General features: G+C 42.3%; 1 protein-coding gene across 1 annotated transcript in view; it reads left to right on the top strand.

Annotated features, from left to right (window-relative positions):
* LOC110490779 (sortilin) overlaps positions 1 to 15,760 on the top strand; it is a 23,300-nt gene extending 7,540 nt beyond the window's left edge. The window contains exons 11-21 of the mRNA XM_036944947.2: positions 9,308 to 9,463; positions 9,921 to 10,021; positions 10,275 to 10,374; positions 10,846 to 11,020; positions 11,529 to 11,722; positions 12,252 to 12,444; positions 12,887 to 13,003; positions 13,302 to 13,428; positions 13,831 to 13,937; positions 14,108 to 14,228; positions 14,449 to 15,760. Of these exons, the coding sequence (XP_036800842.2) occupies positions 9,308 to 9,463; positions 9,921 to 10,021; positions 10,275 to 10,374; positions 10,846 to 11,020; positions 11,529 to 11,722; positions 12,252 to 12,444; positions 12,887 to 13,003; positions 13,302 to 13,428; positions 13,831 to 13,937; positions 14,108 to 14,228; positions 14,449 to 14,463 (1,406 nt within the window). The 3' untranslated portion in view covers positions 14,464 to 15,760. The remainder of the gene's footprint in view (positions 1 to 9,307; positions 9,464 to 9,920; positions 10,022 to 10,274; positions 10,375 to 10,845; positions 11,021 to 11,528; positions 11,723 to 12,251; positions 12,445 to 12,886; positions 13,004 to 13,301; positions 13,429 to 13,830; positions 13,938 to 14,107; positions 14,229 to 14,448) is intronic.
* The last annotated feature ends 884 nt before the right edge of the window (positions 15,761 to 16,644 follow it).

The raw sequence follows: 16,644 nt of genomic DNA, 5'->3' as shown, positions 1-16,644 counted from the left end.
CTCACATTCTCTCCCTCTCTCTCTTTCACACATTCTAACTCACACACTCACACATGCTTTTCAAGTACAGACAAAGGACATATGAGCCACATGGATCCGTCTTTAGATTAAATATTAAAGTTTACTCATGTATTTTGCTCAGCAGCGATCGTGTCTGAAACTGTACATCTATCTCATCTAGATCTATGGCTGTCTCAGTTCTACTAACCCTGATATGTCTGTCTCAGTTCTACTAACCCTGATATGTCTGTCTCAGTTCTACTAACCCTGATATGTCTGTCTCAGTTCTACTAACCCTGACATGTCTGTCTCAGTCCTACTAACTCTAACCCTGATGTGTCTGTCTCAGTTCTACTAACTCTAATCCTGATATGTCTGTCTCAGTTCTACTAACCCTGATATGTCTGTCTCAGTTCTACTAACCCTGATATGTCTGTCTCAGTTCTACTAACTCTAATCCTGGTATGTCTGTCTCAGTTCTACTACCCTGATATGTCTGTCTCAGATCTACTAACTCTAATCCTGGTATGTCTGTCTCAGTCCTACTAACTCTGATATCTCTGTCTCAGTCCTACTAACTCTAACCCTGATATGTCTGTCTCAGTCCTACTAACTCTAACCCTGATATGTCTGTCTCAGTTCTACTAACCCTGATATGTCTGTCTCAGTTCTACTAACTATAACCCTGATATGTCTGTCTCAGTTCTACTAACTCTAACCCTGATATGTCTGTCTCAGTTCTATTAACCCTGATATGTCTGTCTCAGTTCTACTAACCCTGATATGTCTGTCTCAGTTCTACTAACCCTGATATGCCTGTCTCAGTCCTACTAACGCTAACCCTGATATGTCTGTCTCAGTTCTACTAACTCTAACCCTGATATGTCTGTCTCAGTTCTACTAACTCTGACCCTGATATGTCTGTCTCAGTTCTACTAACCCTGATATGTCTGTCTCAGTTCTACTAACCCTGATATGTCTGTCTCAGTTCTACTAACTCTAACCCTGATATGTCTGTCTCAGTCCTACTAACTCTGACCCTGATATGTCTGTCTCAGTCCTACTAACTCTAACCCTGATATGTCTGTCTCAGTCCTACTAACTCTAACCCTGATATGTCTGTCTCAGTCCCACTAACTCTAACCCTGATATGTCTGTCTCAGTCCTACTAACCCTGATATGTCTGTCTCAGTCCTACTAACTCTAACCCTGATATGTCTGTCTCAGTCCTAATAACTCAAACTCTGATATGTCTGTCTCATTCCTACTAACCCTGATATGTCTGTCTCAGTCCTACTAACTCTAACTCTGATATGTCTGTCTCAGTCCTACTAACTCTGATATGCCTGTCTCAGTTCTACTAACCCTGATATGTCTGTCTCAGTTCTACTAACCCTGATATGTCTGTCTCAGTCCTACTAACTCTAACTCTGATATGTCTGTCTCAGTTCTAATAATCCTGATATGCCTGTCTCAGTTCTATTAACCCTGATATGTCTGTCTCAGTTCTACTAACTCTAACACTGATATGTCTGTCTCAGTCCTACTAACTCTAACCCTGATATGTCTGTCTCAGTCCTACTAACTCTGACCCTGATATGTCTGTCTCAGTTCTACTAACCCTGATGTGTCTGTCTCAGTCCTACTAACTCTAATCCTAATATGTCTGTCTCATTTCTACTAACCCTGATATGTCTGTCTCAGTTCTACTAACCCTGATATGTCTGTCTCAGTTCTACTAACCCTGATATGTCTGTCTCAGTCCTACTAACTCTAACTCTGATATGTCTGTCTCAGTCCTACTAACTCCAACTCTGATATGTCTGTCTCAGTCCTACTAACTCTAACTCTGATATGTTTGTCTCAGTCCTACTAACTCTAACTCTGATATGTCTGTCTCAGTCCTACTAACTCTAACTCTGATATGTCTGTCTCAGTCCTACTAACTCTAACTCTGATATGTCTGTCTCAGTTCTACTAACTCTAACCCTGATATGTCTGTCTCAGTTCTACTAACCCTGATATGTCTGTCTCAGTCCTACTAACTCTGATATGTCTGTCTCAGTTCTACTAACTCTAACTCTGATATGTCTGTCTCAGTCCTACTAACTCTAACTCTGATATGTCTGTCTCAGTTCTACTAATCCTGATATGTCTGTCTCAGTTCTACTAATCCTGATATGTCTGTCTCAGTCCTACTAACTCTGATATGTCTGTCTCAGTCCTACTAACTCTAACCCTGATATGTCTGTCTCAGTCCTACTAACTCTAACCCTGATATGTCTGTCTCAGTTCTACTAACTCTAACTCTGATATGTTTGTCTCAGTCCTACTAACTCTAACCCTGATATGTCTGTCTCAGTCCTACTAACTCTAACCCTGATATGTCTGTCTCAGTTCTACTAACTCTAACCCTGATATGCCTGTCTCAGTTCTACTAACTCTAACTCTGATATGTTTGTCTCAGTCCTACTAACTCTAACCCTGATATGTCTGTCTCAGTCCTACTAACTCTAACTCTGATATGTCTGTCTCAGTTCTACTAACTCTAACCCTGATATGTCTGTCTCAGTCCTACTAACTCTAACCCTGATATGTCTGTCTCAGTTCTACTAACTATAACCCTGATATGTCTGTCTCAGTCCTACTAACTCTAACTCTGATATGTTTGTCTCAGTCCTACTAACTCTAACCCTGATATGTCTGTCTCAGTCCTACTAACTCTAACCCTGATATGTCTGTCTCAGTTCTACTAACTCTAACCCTGATATGTCTGTCTCAGTTCTACTAACTCTAACCCTGATATGTCTGTCTCAGTCCTACTAACTCTGATATGTCTGTCTCAGTCCTACTAACTCTAACTCTGATATGTTTGTCTCAGTCCTATTAACTCTAACCCTGATATGTCTGTCTCAGTCCTACTAACTCTAACCCTGATATGTCTGTCTCAGTTCTACTAACTCTAACCCTAATATGTCTGTCTCAGTTCTACTAACTCTAACCCTGATATGTCTGTCTAAGTCCTACTAACTCTAACCCTGATATGTCTGTCTCAGTTCTACTAACCCTGATATGTCTGTCTCAGTCCTACTAACTCTGATATGTCTGTCTCAGTCCTACTAACTCTAACTCTGATATGTTTGTGTCAGTCCTACTAACTCTAACCCTGATATGTCTGTCTCAGTCCTACTAACTCTAACCCTAATATGTCTGTCTCAGTTCTACTAACTCTAACCCTGATATGTCTGTCTCAGTCCTACTAACCCTGATATGTCTGTCTCAGTCCTACTAACTCTAACCCTGATATGTCTGTCTCAATCCCACTAACTCTAACCCTGATATGTCTGTCTCAGTCCTACTAACCCTGATATGTCTGTCTCAGTTCTACTAACCCTGATATGTCTGTCTCAGTTCTACTAACTCTAACCCTGATATGTCTGTCTCAGTCCTACTAACTCTGATATGTCTGTCTCAGTCCTACTAACTCTAACCCTGATATGTCTGTCTCAGTCCTACTAACTCTAACCCTGATATGTCTGTCTCAGTCCCACTAACTCTAACCCTGATATGTCTGTCTCAGTCCTACTAACCCTGATATGTCTGTCTCAGTCCTACTAACTCTAACCCTGATATGTCTGTCTCAGTCCTAATAACTCAAACTCTGATATGTCTGTCTCATTCCTACTAACCCTGATATGCCTGTCTCAGTCCTACTAACTCTAACTCTGATATGTCTGTCTCAGTCCTACTAACTCTGATATGCCTGTCTCAGTTCTACTAACCCTGATATGTCTGTCTCAGTTCTACTAACCCTGATATGTCTGTCTCAGTCCTACTAACTCTAACTCTGATATGTCTGTCTCAGTTCTACTAATCCTGATATGCCTGTCTCAGTTCTATTAACCCTGATATGTCTGTCTCAGTTCTACTAACTCTAACACTGATATGTCTGTCTCAGTCCTACTAACTCTAACCCTGATATGTCTGTCTCAGTCCTACTAACTCTGACCCTGATATGTCTGTCTCAGTTCTACTAACCCTGATGTGTCTGTCTCAGTCCTACTAACTCTAATCCTGATATGTCTGTCTCAGTTCTACTAACCCTGATATGTCTGTCTCAGTTCTACTAACCCTGATATGTCTGTCTCAGTCCTACTAACTCTAACTCTGATATGTCTGTCTCAGTCCTACTAACTCTAACTCTGATATGTCTGTCTCAGTCCTACTAACTCTAACTCTGATATGTTTGTCTCAGTCCTACTAACTCTAACTCTGATATGTCTGTCTCAGTCCTACTAACTCTAACTCTGATATGTCTGTCTCAGTCCTACTAACTCTAACTCCGATATGTCTGTCTCAGTTCTACTAACTCTAACCCTGATATGTCTGTCTCAGTTCTACTAACCCTGATATGTCTGTCTCAGTCCTACTAACTCTGATATGTCTGTCTCAGTTCTACTAACTCTAACTCTGATATGTCTGTCTCAGTTCTACTAATCCTGATATGTCTGTCTCAGTTCTACTAACCCTGATATGTCTGTCTCAGTTCTACTAACTCTAACACTGATATGTCTGTCTCAGTCCTACTAACTCTAACCCTGATATGTCTGTCTCAGTCCTACTAACTCTGACCCTGATATGTCTGTCTCAGTTCTACTAACCCTGATGTGTCTGTCTCAGTCCTACTAACTCTAATCCTGATATGTCTGTCTCAGTTCTACTAACCCTGATATGTCTGTCTCAGTTCTACTAACCCTGATATGTCTGTCTCAGTCCTACTAACTCTAACTCTGATATGTCTGTCTCAGTCCTACTAACTCTAACTCCGATATGTCTGTCTCAGTTCTACTAACTCTAACCCTGATATGTCTGTCTCAGTTCTACTAACCCTGATATGTCTGTCTCAGTCCTACTAACTCTGATATGTCTGTCTCAGTTCTACTAACTCTAACTCTGATATGTCTGTCTCAGTTCTACTAATCCTGATATGTCTGTCTCAGTTCTACTAATCCTGATATGTCTGTCTCAGTCCTACTAACCCTGATGTGTCTGTCTCAGTCCTACTAACTCTAATCCTGATATGTCTGTCTCAGTTCTACTAACCCTGATATGTCTGTCTCAGTTCTACTAACCCTGATATGTCTGTCTCAGTCCTACTAACTCTAACTCTGATATGTCTGTCTCAGTCCTACTAACTCTAACTCTGATATGTCTGTCTCAGTCCTACTAACTCTAACTCTGATATGTTTGTCTCAGTCCTACTAACTCTAACTCTGATATGTCTGTCTCAGTCCTACTAACTCTAACTCTGATATGTCTGTCTCAGTCCTACTAACTCTAACCCTGATATGTCTGTCTCAGTTCTACTAACCCTGATATGTCTGTCTCAGTCCTACTAACTCTGATATGTCTGTCTCAGTTCTACTAACTCTAACTCTGATATGTCTGTCTCAGTTCTACTAATCCTGATATGTCTGTCTCAGTTCTACTAACCCTGATATGTCTGTCTCAGTTCTACTAACTCTAACACTGATATGTCTGTCTCAGTCCTACTAACTCTAACCCTGATATGTCTGTCTCAGTCCTACTAACTCTGACCCTGATATGTCTGTCTCAGTTCTACTAACCCTGATGTTTCTGTCTCAGTCCTACTAACTCTAATCCTGATATGTCTGTCTCAGTTCTACTAACCCTGATATGTCTGTCTCAGTTCTACTAACCCTGATATGTCTGTCTCAGTCCTACTAACTCTAACTCTGATATGTCTGTCTCAGTCCTACTAACTCTAACTCCGATATGTCTGTCTCAGTTCTACTAACTCTAACCCTGATATGTCTGTCTCAGTTCTACTAACCCTGATATGTCTGTCTCAGTCCTACTAACTCTGATATGTCTGTCTCAGTTCTACTAACTCTAACTCTGATATGTCTGTCTCAGTTCTACTAATCCTGATATGTCTGTCTCAGTTCTACTAATCCTGATATGTCTGTCTCAGTCCTACTAACTCTGATATGTCTGTCTCAGTCCTACTAACTCTAACCCTGATATGTCTGTCTCAGTCCTACTAACTATAACCGTGATATGTCTGTCTCAGTCCTACTAACTCTAACTCTGATATGTTTGTCTCAGTCCTACTAACTCTAACCCTGATATGTCTGTCTCAGTCCTACTAACTCTAACCCTGATATGTCTGTCTCAGTTCTACTAACTATAACCCTGATATGTCTGTCTCAGTTCTACTAACTCTAACTCTGATATGTCTGTCTCAGTCCTACTAACTCTAACTCTGATATGTCTGTCTCAGTCCTACTAACTCTAACTCTGATATGTCTGTCTCAGTTCTACTAACTCTAACCCTGATATGTCTGTCTCAGTTCTACTAACCCTGATATGTCTGTCTCAGTCCTACTAACTCTGATATGTCTGTCTCAGTTCTACTAACTCTAACTCTGATATGTCTGTCTCAGTTCTACTAATCCTGATATGTCTGTCTCAGTTCTACTAATCCTGATATGTCTGTCTCAGTCCTACTAACTCTGATATGTTTGTCTCAGTCCTACTAACTCTAACCCTGATATGTCTGTCTCAGTCCTACTAACTCTAACCCTGATATGTCTGTCTCAGTTCTACTAACTATAACCCTGATATGTCTGTCTCAGTCCTACTAACTCTAACTCTGATATGTTTGTCTCAGTCCTACTAACTCTAACCCTGATATGTCTGTCTCAGTCCTACTAACTCTAACCCTGATATGTCTGTCTCAGTTCTACTAACTATAACCCTGATATGTCTGTCTCAGTTCTACTAACTCTAACCCTGATATGTCTGTCTCAGTCCTACTAACTCTGATATGTCTGTCTCAGTCCTACTAACTCTAACCCTGATATGTCTGTCTCAGTCCTACTAACTCTAACCCTGATATGTCTGTCTCAGTTCTACTAACTCTAACCCTAATATGTCTGTCTCAGTTCTACTAACTCTAACCCTGATATGTCTGTCTCAGTCCTACTAACTCTAACCCTGATATGTCTGTCTCAGTTCTACTAACCCTGATATGTCTGTCTCAGTCCTACTAACTTTGATATGTCTGTCTCAGTTCTACTAACTCTAACCCTGATATGTCTGTCTCAGTTCTACTAACTCTAACCCTGATATGTCTGTCTCAGTTCTACTAACTCTAACCCTGATATGTCTGTCTCAGTTCTACTAACTCTAACCCTGATATGTCTGTCTCAGTTCTACTAACTCTAACCCTGATATGTCTGTCTCAGTCCTACTAACTCTAACCCTGATATGTCTGTCTCAGTTCTACTAATTCTAACCCTGATATGTCTGTCTCAGTCCTACTAACCCTGATATGTCTGTCTCAGTTCTACTAACTCTAACTCTGATATGTTTGTCTCAGTCCTACTAACTCTAACCCTGATATGTCTGTCTCAGTCCTACTAACTCTATCCCTGATATGTCTGTCTCAGTTCTACTAACTCTAACCCTGATATGTCTGTCTCAGTTCTACTAACTCTAACCCTGATATGTCTGTCTCAGTCCTACTAATTCTGATATGTCTGTTTCAGTCCTACTAACTCTAACTCTGATATGTTTGTCTCAGTCCTACTAACTCTAACCCTGATATGTCTGTCTCAGTCCTACTAACTCTAACCCTGATATGTCTGTCTCAGTTCTACTAACTCTAACCCTGATATGTCTGTCTCAGTCCTACTAACTCTAACCCTGATATGTCTGTCTCAGTTCTACTAACCCTGATATGTCTGTCTCAGTCCTACTAACTCTGATATGTCTGTCTCAGTCCTACTAACTCTGATATGTCTGTCTCAGTTCTACTAACTCTAACTCTGATATGTCTGTCTCCGTTCTACTAACTCTAACCCTGATATGTCTGTCTCAGTTCTACTAACTCTAACCCTGATATGTCTGTCTCAGTTCTACTAACTCTAACCCTGATATGTCTGTCTCAGTCCTACTAACTCTAACCCTGATATGTCTGTCTCAGTCCTACTAACTCTAACCCTGATATGTCTGTCTCAGTTCTACTATCTCTAACCCTGATATGTCTGTCTCAGTCCTACTAACTCTAACCCTGATATGTCTGTCTCAGTTCTACTAACTCTGACCCTGATATGTCTGTCTCAGTCCTACTAACTCTGATATGTCTGTCTCAGTTCTACTAATCCTGATATGTCTGTCTCAGTCCTACTAACTCTGATATGTCTGTCTCAGTCCTACTAACTCTAACCCTGATATGTCTGTCTCAGTTCTACTATCACTAACCCTGATATGTCTGTCTCAGTCCTACTAACTCTAACCCTGATATGTCTGTCTCAGTTCTACTAACTCTGACCCTGATATGTCTGTCTCAGTCCTACTAACTCTGATATGTCTGTCTCAGTCCTACTAACTCTAACCCTGATATGTCTGTCTCAGTTCTACTAACTCTAATCCTGATATGTCTGTCTCAGTTCTACTAACCCTGATATGTCTGTCTCAGTTCTACTAACCCTGATATGTCTGTCTCAGTCCTACTAACTCTAATCCTGATATGTCTGTCTCAGTTCTACTAATCCTGATATGTCTGTATCAGTTCTACTACCCTGCTTGCTGCAATGGAAAAGCTTGAGTTTGTTAGAGAGAAAGAGGAACAACTGGTTTCACAAGTTCTCAGTATTGCTGACAAATCATCCGATCATACAGGCTGTGTGTGTGTCTGTGTGTGTCTTCTGTGTCAGTGCATACAGTAGGTGTCTATGGGTGGAGGGCCGAGGCGTTTGTGCCATTCAGTTGAATGGAGGAGATAAGAAGGAGGGGTTTTATCTGAGTGGGGGAAGGTTAGAGGTAGATAGACACATTGATAGGCTAGGATAACAGCAGACACAGCTCTGAGCATCAGGGTACACACACACACACACACACACACACACACACACACACACACACACAGCAACACATGGTAGAAAAGGATTTTAAGGCCAGAAGGTCATATGCATACTATTTACCACTAAGTGCTGACGTAAGTTGTTTCTACATCTTTGATGTCAGGAGGGTTCTTGACACCATGTATTGATGTTTACGGCCCCTTATTGCCACGCCGACTCATAGTGGGCTGTGTCAGCACAGTTGGGTTTGTTCCCAAGCCTACAGAAGACACTGTATTTCTTCCATCCGTGTGTGTGTTGTCTCATGGGGTCGGGATAGAGTAGATTATAAATGACTATTCCTTCTATATTAAACTGTTTGATTCTATTGACTTTCTATTCTATTGTACCATACTCTGCTGTCTTCTATCCTCCAGAGGAAAGCTACTTTGGGACGGTGTACACATCAGATGACCGGGGCATCCTGTACTCTAAGTCTCTAGAGCGCCACCTGTTTGGTGGGGAAGGGAAGAGCGACTTCACCAACGTCACCTCCATGAGAGGAGTTTACCTCACCAACATACTGGAGGAGGGTACGCAACTACGCATCAACACAATCTGGGTCGTATTCTTTAGGAACATTAACAGTCCGAAACGGGGAGGGACTCTTATAATCTACACCCGTCACAGCCAGAAGAGGACTGGACACCCCTCAGAGCCTGCTTCCTCTCTAGGTTTCTTCAAATGGTTCTGGCCTTTCTAGGGAGTTTTTCCAAGTCACCGTGCTTCTACATCTGCATGGCTTGCTGTTTGGGATTTTAGGCCTGGTTTCTGTTTAAGCACTTAGTGACAACTGCCAATGTTAAAAGGGCTTTGTAAATACATTTCGTTGATTGATACCTGAACTTGTCCAATATAAAATGCATGTAGTTTATAGGGGGGGTTTCAACTGGCTGATAAAAGTGTGAATGCAAGTATTTTCTGGTGGCAGAAATATGACAATTACTAATGCAAACTAAAACGTTTTTTCCCGGGTATTGTTTTTGGCAGACGGCCGCATTCGGACAGTCATTTCATTTAACCGAGGGGGAGAGTGGACACTCCTCAACAAGCCCCAGAATGTTGAGTGTGGTGAGGATTCAAGAAATGATGTGAGAACTAACTTAATTCCCTCCTCTGACAATTAAGTGTCTCAAGTAGAGTATGTTGATGCTTATTATGTGATTGTGAACACTGGATTCTTGTGTGTGTGTGTGTGTGTGTGTGTGTGCGTGTGTGCGTGTGTGTGGTGTGTTTGTGTGTGTGTGCGTGCGTGCGTGCGTATGTGTGTGTGTGTGTGTGTGTGTGTGTGTGTGTGTGTGTGTGTGTGTGCGTGCGTGCGTGTGTGTGGTGTGTTTGTGACAGTGTAACTTGCACATCCACGGTGAATACAGTCGCTACAATGGCATCACTCCCATGCTGCCTCTCTCTGACCCCACTGCCGTTGGCCTTGTCATCGCCCACGGTAACCAAACTGTCAATCATACATATCAAAGACATGTTGCATTGTGAAACTTCTGTATTACCGTAGTGTACAGGATGTTGTGCAATACATTTAGCATTGTAGGGAATCTTGAATAGACTACACAGTAAATTCTCCCCCCCCCCCCTAATAATTCGGTCATGACTACAAATAGCTGATCCCATATATAGTGCACTATATATGCCCGGTCCCCATTCGTTCCCTTACCATTTAATGTTTGCAGATCAGTAATGTGAGATCAGTATGGTGAAAGCTTCTCCACTACACTGGTTATCTCTATCCAGGCCCTTCAGGTCAGAAAACATTGGAGGGTTAGGGCTAAACGGAGGGGTAGGAAGAAATTTGGGACCGGATGACTGACAGATAGAATATGCTTTCGGACACATCCCCCACCCTCTAGCTGTCCCAGAATGTGTGTGACCTTTCTATGACCTCTGCCCTTTGACCGGTCAGGCAGTGTGGGGGACTCCATCTCGTCAACACGGCCTGACGTGTACGTGTCAGAGGACGGGGGGTACAAGTGGAGGGGTTCCCTGAGGGGCCCTCATCACTACAGCATCCTGGATGCTGGGGGACTCGTCGTGGCTGTGGAGGCCCACCCCATGGACGGCCAAATCAACACCATCAAGTACTGAACACCACACGCACGCACACACACACAGTCGTGGCATGTAGAAAGATTGGGTGTAAGAAAGATGCTTTTTATTCGCACCCCCACCCAAGCGACATCCTCTGAGTGTTTTGTGTGTGTGTGTGTGTGTGTGTGTCTGTGTCTGTGTGTGTGTCTGTGTGTGTGTCTGTGTGTGTCTGTGTCTGTGTTTGACTATGGAGTGTGTGTGTGTGTGTCTATCCGCTCTTCTCTCCCTATGAAGTTGTGAATGTGTCTATAAGCAGTCCACTATCCGGTAACTCTGTATGTGTGTGTTTTAATCCTGTGTACTTCATGCGTGTGTGTGTGTGCTTGCACGTTCACATTCAGATGTTTATACAGGTCCGTATTCATTAGGCACCAAACGAAATAAATCAACCTTAACTTTGTCCAATAGAAAGGCTCGTTTTAGTTTTCCGTTGCAAAGCGTTTTGTGACTCTGTGCACTACTGAAAACGACCCCGTATGTCATTGTGCATCACCCCAGGTTCTCCACAGATGAGGGCCAGTGTTGGAAGGTGTACAACTTTACAGAGCAGCCCATCTTCTTCGCTGGCCTGACATCCGAGCCGGGCACCAAGACCATGAACATCAGTGTGTGGGGCTACCGGCCCGAGGACGACCACCAGCCCATGTGGGTGGTGGTCACCATTGACTTCCAGAGTCTCCTCACCAGAGAGTGTGGGTGAATCTCAATTGTATTTTCTTGATTCTTTGTGTCCTGTGACTACTCGTCTCCTTGTCAAAACTCAGTGGAGGAGAATGTCTGAGACGAGGAACCTTGGATCTTCTACTCCAATGCTTTTTGAGAAGGAGGTGAAGGAGAGTGGTCACGAGGAATCAAGGAAAGATGATTGAGATTCCCCCAGTGAGTCATTTGTTTGTTGTCAAATATAATATCACCAAGGATCATAATCATTAAACCAACAACATACATTTCACAAGGAATGAAACAGTAGCTAGCTTTCTATTATGAGAATACCCAAAGTGTGGTTTCCATATGTTTGATGTGTTTGATACCATTCCATTGATTCCATTCCAGCCATTACTATGAGTTTGCCCGCCTATAGATCCTTCCACAAGCCACCTTTGGTGTGCACCCCTGTGGGTCACTAGGAAAGGAATTGAACATGCTGATATCGATAAATATATACTAAAATTGGCAAGTCTCAATAGTGTCTCTCTATTGGTTAACGTTGGTTTCCTATAGGTGGTAACCAGGACTATGTTCAGTGGTTGGCCCATGCCACAGGGGGCGGGGACTTGGCCACAGAGGGGTGTGTCTTGGGCTACAAGGAGACCTTCAGGAGGCTGAGGAAGCTGTCCGTCTGCAGGAATGGACGGGACTACGTGGTGAGCAGGCAGAAAAGCCCCTGCCCCTGCACCAGAGAGGACTACCAATGGTAAGAAACACTGTCAGGGGTCCAGTCTAAACTGACAAGGCTATTCAGTTATGGTCCTGGAGGACCGTAACACTACTGGGTCGTATTCAGTAGTAACCAGAAGAAAACAAACTGAAACAGAAAGGAACTACCTGAACTTAGGAAACACTCGTTTTTATTGTCTGTTGAAAAAAAAATGCTTTGTTGTGCCCTAATAAACTCAACCCTGGTTTTCATTCTCTCCCTCTAGTCAGGGATACATTCAGATACAGGAGACCAGAAGTTGAAAGTTGTCCATTTAAAGGCACAATCTGTTACTTAATTTCTAGTAAAAAAACATTTTTTTCTCTAATTGTGCCTTTGAGGCAAAGGCAGAGTCAACGCAGACCCAAACATAACATTACCACAAGGCATATGCTGTGTCTGTGGTTGAAATGGCCTAACATGTCTCTCATTCCAACAGTGACTATGGTTACTATCGTCATGAGAACAGCTCAGAGTGTATGAGACAACTGGACACTGCAGACCACGGCCTGGAGGTGTGTCTAAATGGAGAGGAGGAGGAGCTTAGGACATCGGGGTAATTATGACACACACACATTTGTTTTATTATCCTTGTGGGCACCAAACAATTGATTCCCATTGAAAATCCTATTTTTCCTGACCCTGACCCTAACCCTTACTCTAACCCTAACCCTAACCATAACCCCTAACCTTAACTCCTAACCCCTAACCCTAATAGTATCCCTAACCCTAAACTTAACCCCTAAGCCTAAAATAACCTTTTTCCTTGTTGGGACCGGCGAAATGTGGTCCCCACAAAGATAGTCAAACCAAACACACACACACACAGTTCACCATGTGGTCTCCATGTGTAGGTACCGTAAGGTTCCCAGTGATAAGTGTGAGGGAGGTTTCACTCCCCTGCGCATAAAGGAGACAGTTAACAGGCATTGTGGGAACTCCAGTCAGCCCCCCACTGCCAGCCCATATTCTGAAACCCCGGTGAGTGTGACCTGTGCATGTACATCTGCGAGTTCTTGTGTGGGTCTCCTTTGAGTGTGTGTGTGCTTGGGTTATTGCTCACGGTGTGAAAGGTATGACTTACCTGGGCATAATGTAACAGTGTTCTTCATTCTCGGGAGACACACATTGTGAGCTGGGTTTTGTTCCAGCCCACTACTAACACACCTGATTCAATCAATCAATGGCTTGATAACTGGTTGATGAGTTGAATCAGTTGTGTCAGCACACCGCTGACACAAAAAGCCTACACACCCTCTGGGTACTTCCGCATCAGAAAATACAGCCCCACATATTAGATGATGCATTGCGTCACATGATAAAGGTTTATAGCGTTTAGAATATTATGACCAGAAATATGATAATGCTATGTCTGTATTTCAGAGAGAGAAGATGCTGTTGATCGTAGTTTGTGTTGGATCAGGGATTGTCACTCTGGTGGCTGTTGCCGCTGCTGTCTATACTGTAAGGAAAATGGGCTATGGAAATAGGTGAGCCTGGTACACATTTATGCGCACGAGCATGCAAGTACACACACACACACACACACACACACACACACAGACACACACTGCTCAGGTACAAGTGCACATTAAAATGCCTGTTTCCGTTCTGGTCCTAAATATTGACATGCCTTGTGGCTCTGCTCCGCCCCCTACAGGGCACCAACGTATCGCTTCTCTGTACTGCAGCTTCAGGACGACGACTGCTCCATTGCCGCCGACCCAGAGAGTGTCGCCAGTAGCAACGGAACATCAGTCTTCCCAGTGGATTCAGATGATGTGAGTGTTATTAGCTTTAGCATGGTGGCTAAAGGCACTCAGGATTTTTAGGACATTTTGTGTGCATAGCAAAAGGCTAAATGTGTGTGAACTTGTGCATTTAAGGGCAGCGTTATGGTCATGTTGGCCCGTCAATTGTTTTAAATGAACGATGATCCATTTACAAGACGTAATGTGGAAAATATTGACAGCTTCCCTCTGTTGTCCCCCCGTTTTGTAGGATCTTATTGAATGAACAACATGAGATTAAATATCTTGACGATGATCTCCAGAGCTTGGCCATTTGGATGTATGGCATTCCACTTGTTGTATTACGTACCTGTTGCATCTCAATGGAAAGATGTCTAGGGTGTATAAGGAACAAATTGCAGATGTCATGTAGATGGTATGCAGATGTCCCAAGCTATTTATTGAGCGAAGAACACTTCCCACTGGACACTGGTTGAACCAACGTAGAATAGACGTTGAATTCAGTTTATTTCAAGTTTCTCTGCTCTGTTTTTAAGTATTTGATGAATTAACAGTTTGTCTCTGTCTGATGATATTATTTATGTGTGGAACACTTTCTTCAACTTGCACAATTTTGTATGGCGCTTGCAACGCAATTGATAGTGGGTTCGATTCTCGATTTGGATAAAAGCGTCTGCTAAATGGCCTATATTTATTATTATTACCACTGTTCACTAGTCTGTATTTTGATGAGGCCCTGAATAATGTGCATTCCTAATAAATCAGTACAGTAATGTTAGAATAGCGATGTAATGGAAATAAAGTGCCTGATTACCTCAGTTATTCTGTATTTACTCTGCAGGAACAATCAACTGTTATCTGTTATTCACTGTAAATGTATTCCTCATGTCTCTACTCCTTTATCTTTAACTCTGCATTGTTGGAAAAGGCCCTGTGAGTCTACACCTGTTGTTTATGAAGCATGTGACAAATAACATAGGATTGATTTGACATGTAGAGTGGATCCACAGCAAGTAGAGATTACTATCAACTTGTTTTGTATTTGAATAGATTATCTTCTGTTAGTCAGCACCTCACCTAAAGTGTCCATGTTCTTTAATTGTTTTACTTCCTAGATTTTTTTGCCTTATTGCTTACCTGTACAATGTGCCATATGGGTTAGGGCTCCACCCAATGGGTTCTACTTGTTCTTTCTGGACAGGACCACCCACAAATGAAATCCCTGTTTGAATTCTTTAAAAGTGCATCATTCCTTCCTCGTTGATTATAAATAATTGGAAAGGTAAAAGCCATGTGATGGTGCCCTTGCATTTACTTGTCCAATCTAATCAATGATTGCTGGATGCAGGAGGAAGGAGGCACTTTTCATTCAACTACTCTCCCCACACAAGAGGGCGCTGTGCAGCATATCCTATCCCGAAGGGTCTTTGCCAAGTCTTGTGTCTATGCTTTGCCCCTCTAGAGCTGATGTGACTTCGAGTGTGTGTCATGAACAACAGCACTAGCAACAAAAGTGAAAATGCCTGTTTGCCTTCAAAATAAAAGTCCCCCATTGAAACTGATGCCAAAGGATGAAAATAGTAGAATTATGCCACAATTGGACTAGATAATGGTAAACAAGTTTGTTTTATGATGTTGGTATAAACATTTACAAAAGACAATTTAACACAAAACATAAAATTCAGTTGAACTCGCACTGTGGATGTATATAGACTTCAGAATTGCATAGGAGGCATACTTAAATTGCAATGTACAGCCTTACCCATGGATCTTGGGTCCATGAAATGGGGTATCAGCCTACTCAGTGACACCTACAGATTACATTGCTTAAATAGTTTACACAAATACTAGCGTCTTAGCTCTTATTACAGAACTTTACATTTCGGAGATCCCCTCACTATTCAGCCAATTGTATGTATTGGACATTTATATTGCAATGTACAGCCTTACCTATGGATCTTGGGTCCATGAAATTGGGTATCAGCCTATTCAGTGACACCAACAGATTACAATTTACACAAATATTAGCTTTGTTGCTCTAATTGCGGGACTTTAACTGAGGAGTATTTTTCTCTGCTCATGCAGGAGTAATAAAGGCCTAGTTAACTCATTTTGTGAAATAAAAATATACTATTATTACTTTTTATTTTGATTTATCAGGGGCTTCCGCGGATATAGAACTCACATTGTAGAACAGTAGGTGGAAACACAGAGCTAGATTAGAGGAACAGATGGCCATGTTCAGGTTGTAAATGGCAGCGAGTTATGTGGATGAAAAGGAGGAAATTGAGAAAAGGTTGGAATGGCAGCAGCTGTGCTGGAATGAGAACAATATGGGTGTCAGTTCTGATTATATAGAGCGGGAGAATGAGCAGCAAGGACTTAAATGGTCAGTAGTGGAGACACAGGAAGAAGAGAGATCATGATACAGAAAGCAGTGGAGCGT

Source organism: Oncorhynchus mykiss, chromosome 15 (genome assembly GCF_057628025.1).
Source record: "Oncorhynchus mykiss isolate SJ-2025 chromosome 15, ASM5762802v1, whole genome shotgun sequence".
NCBI classification, from domain to species: Eukaryota; Metazoa; Chordata; class Actinopteri; order Salmoniformes; family Salmonidae; genus Oncorhynchus; species Oncorhynchus mykiss.
This window is presented reverse-complemented; position numbering and strand designations above follow the sequence as displayed.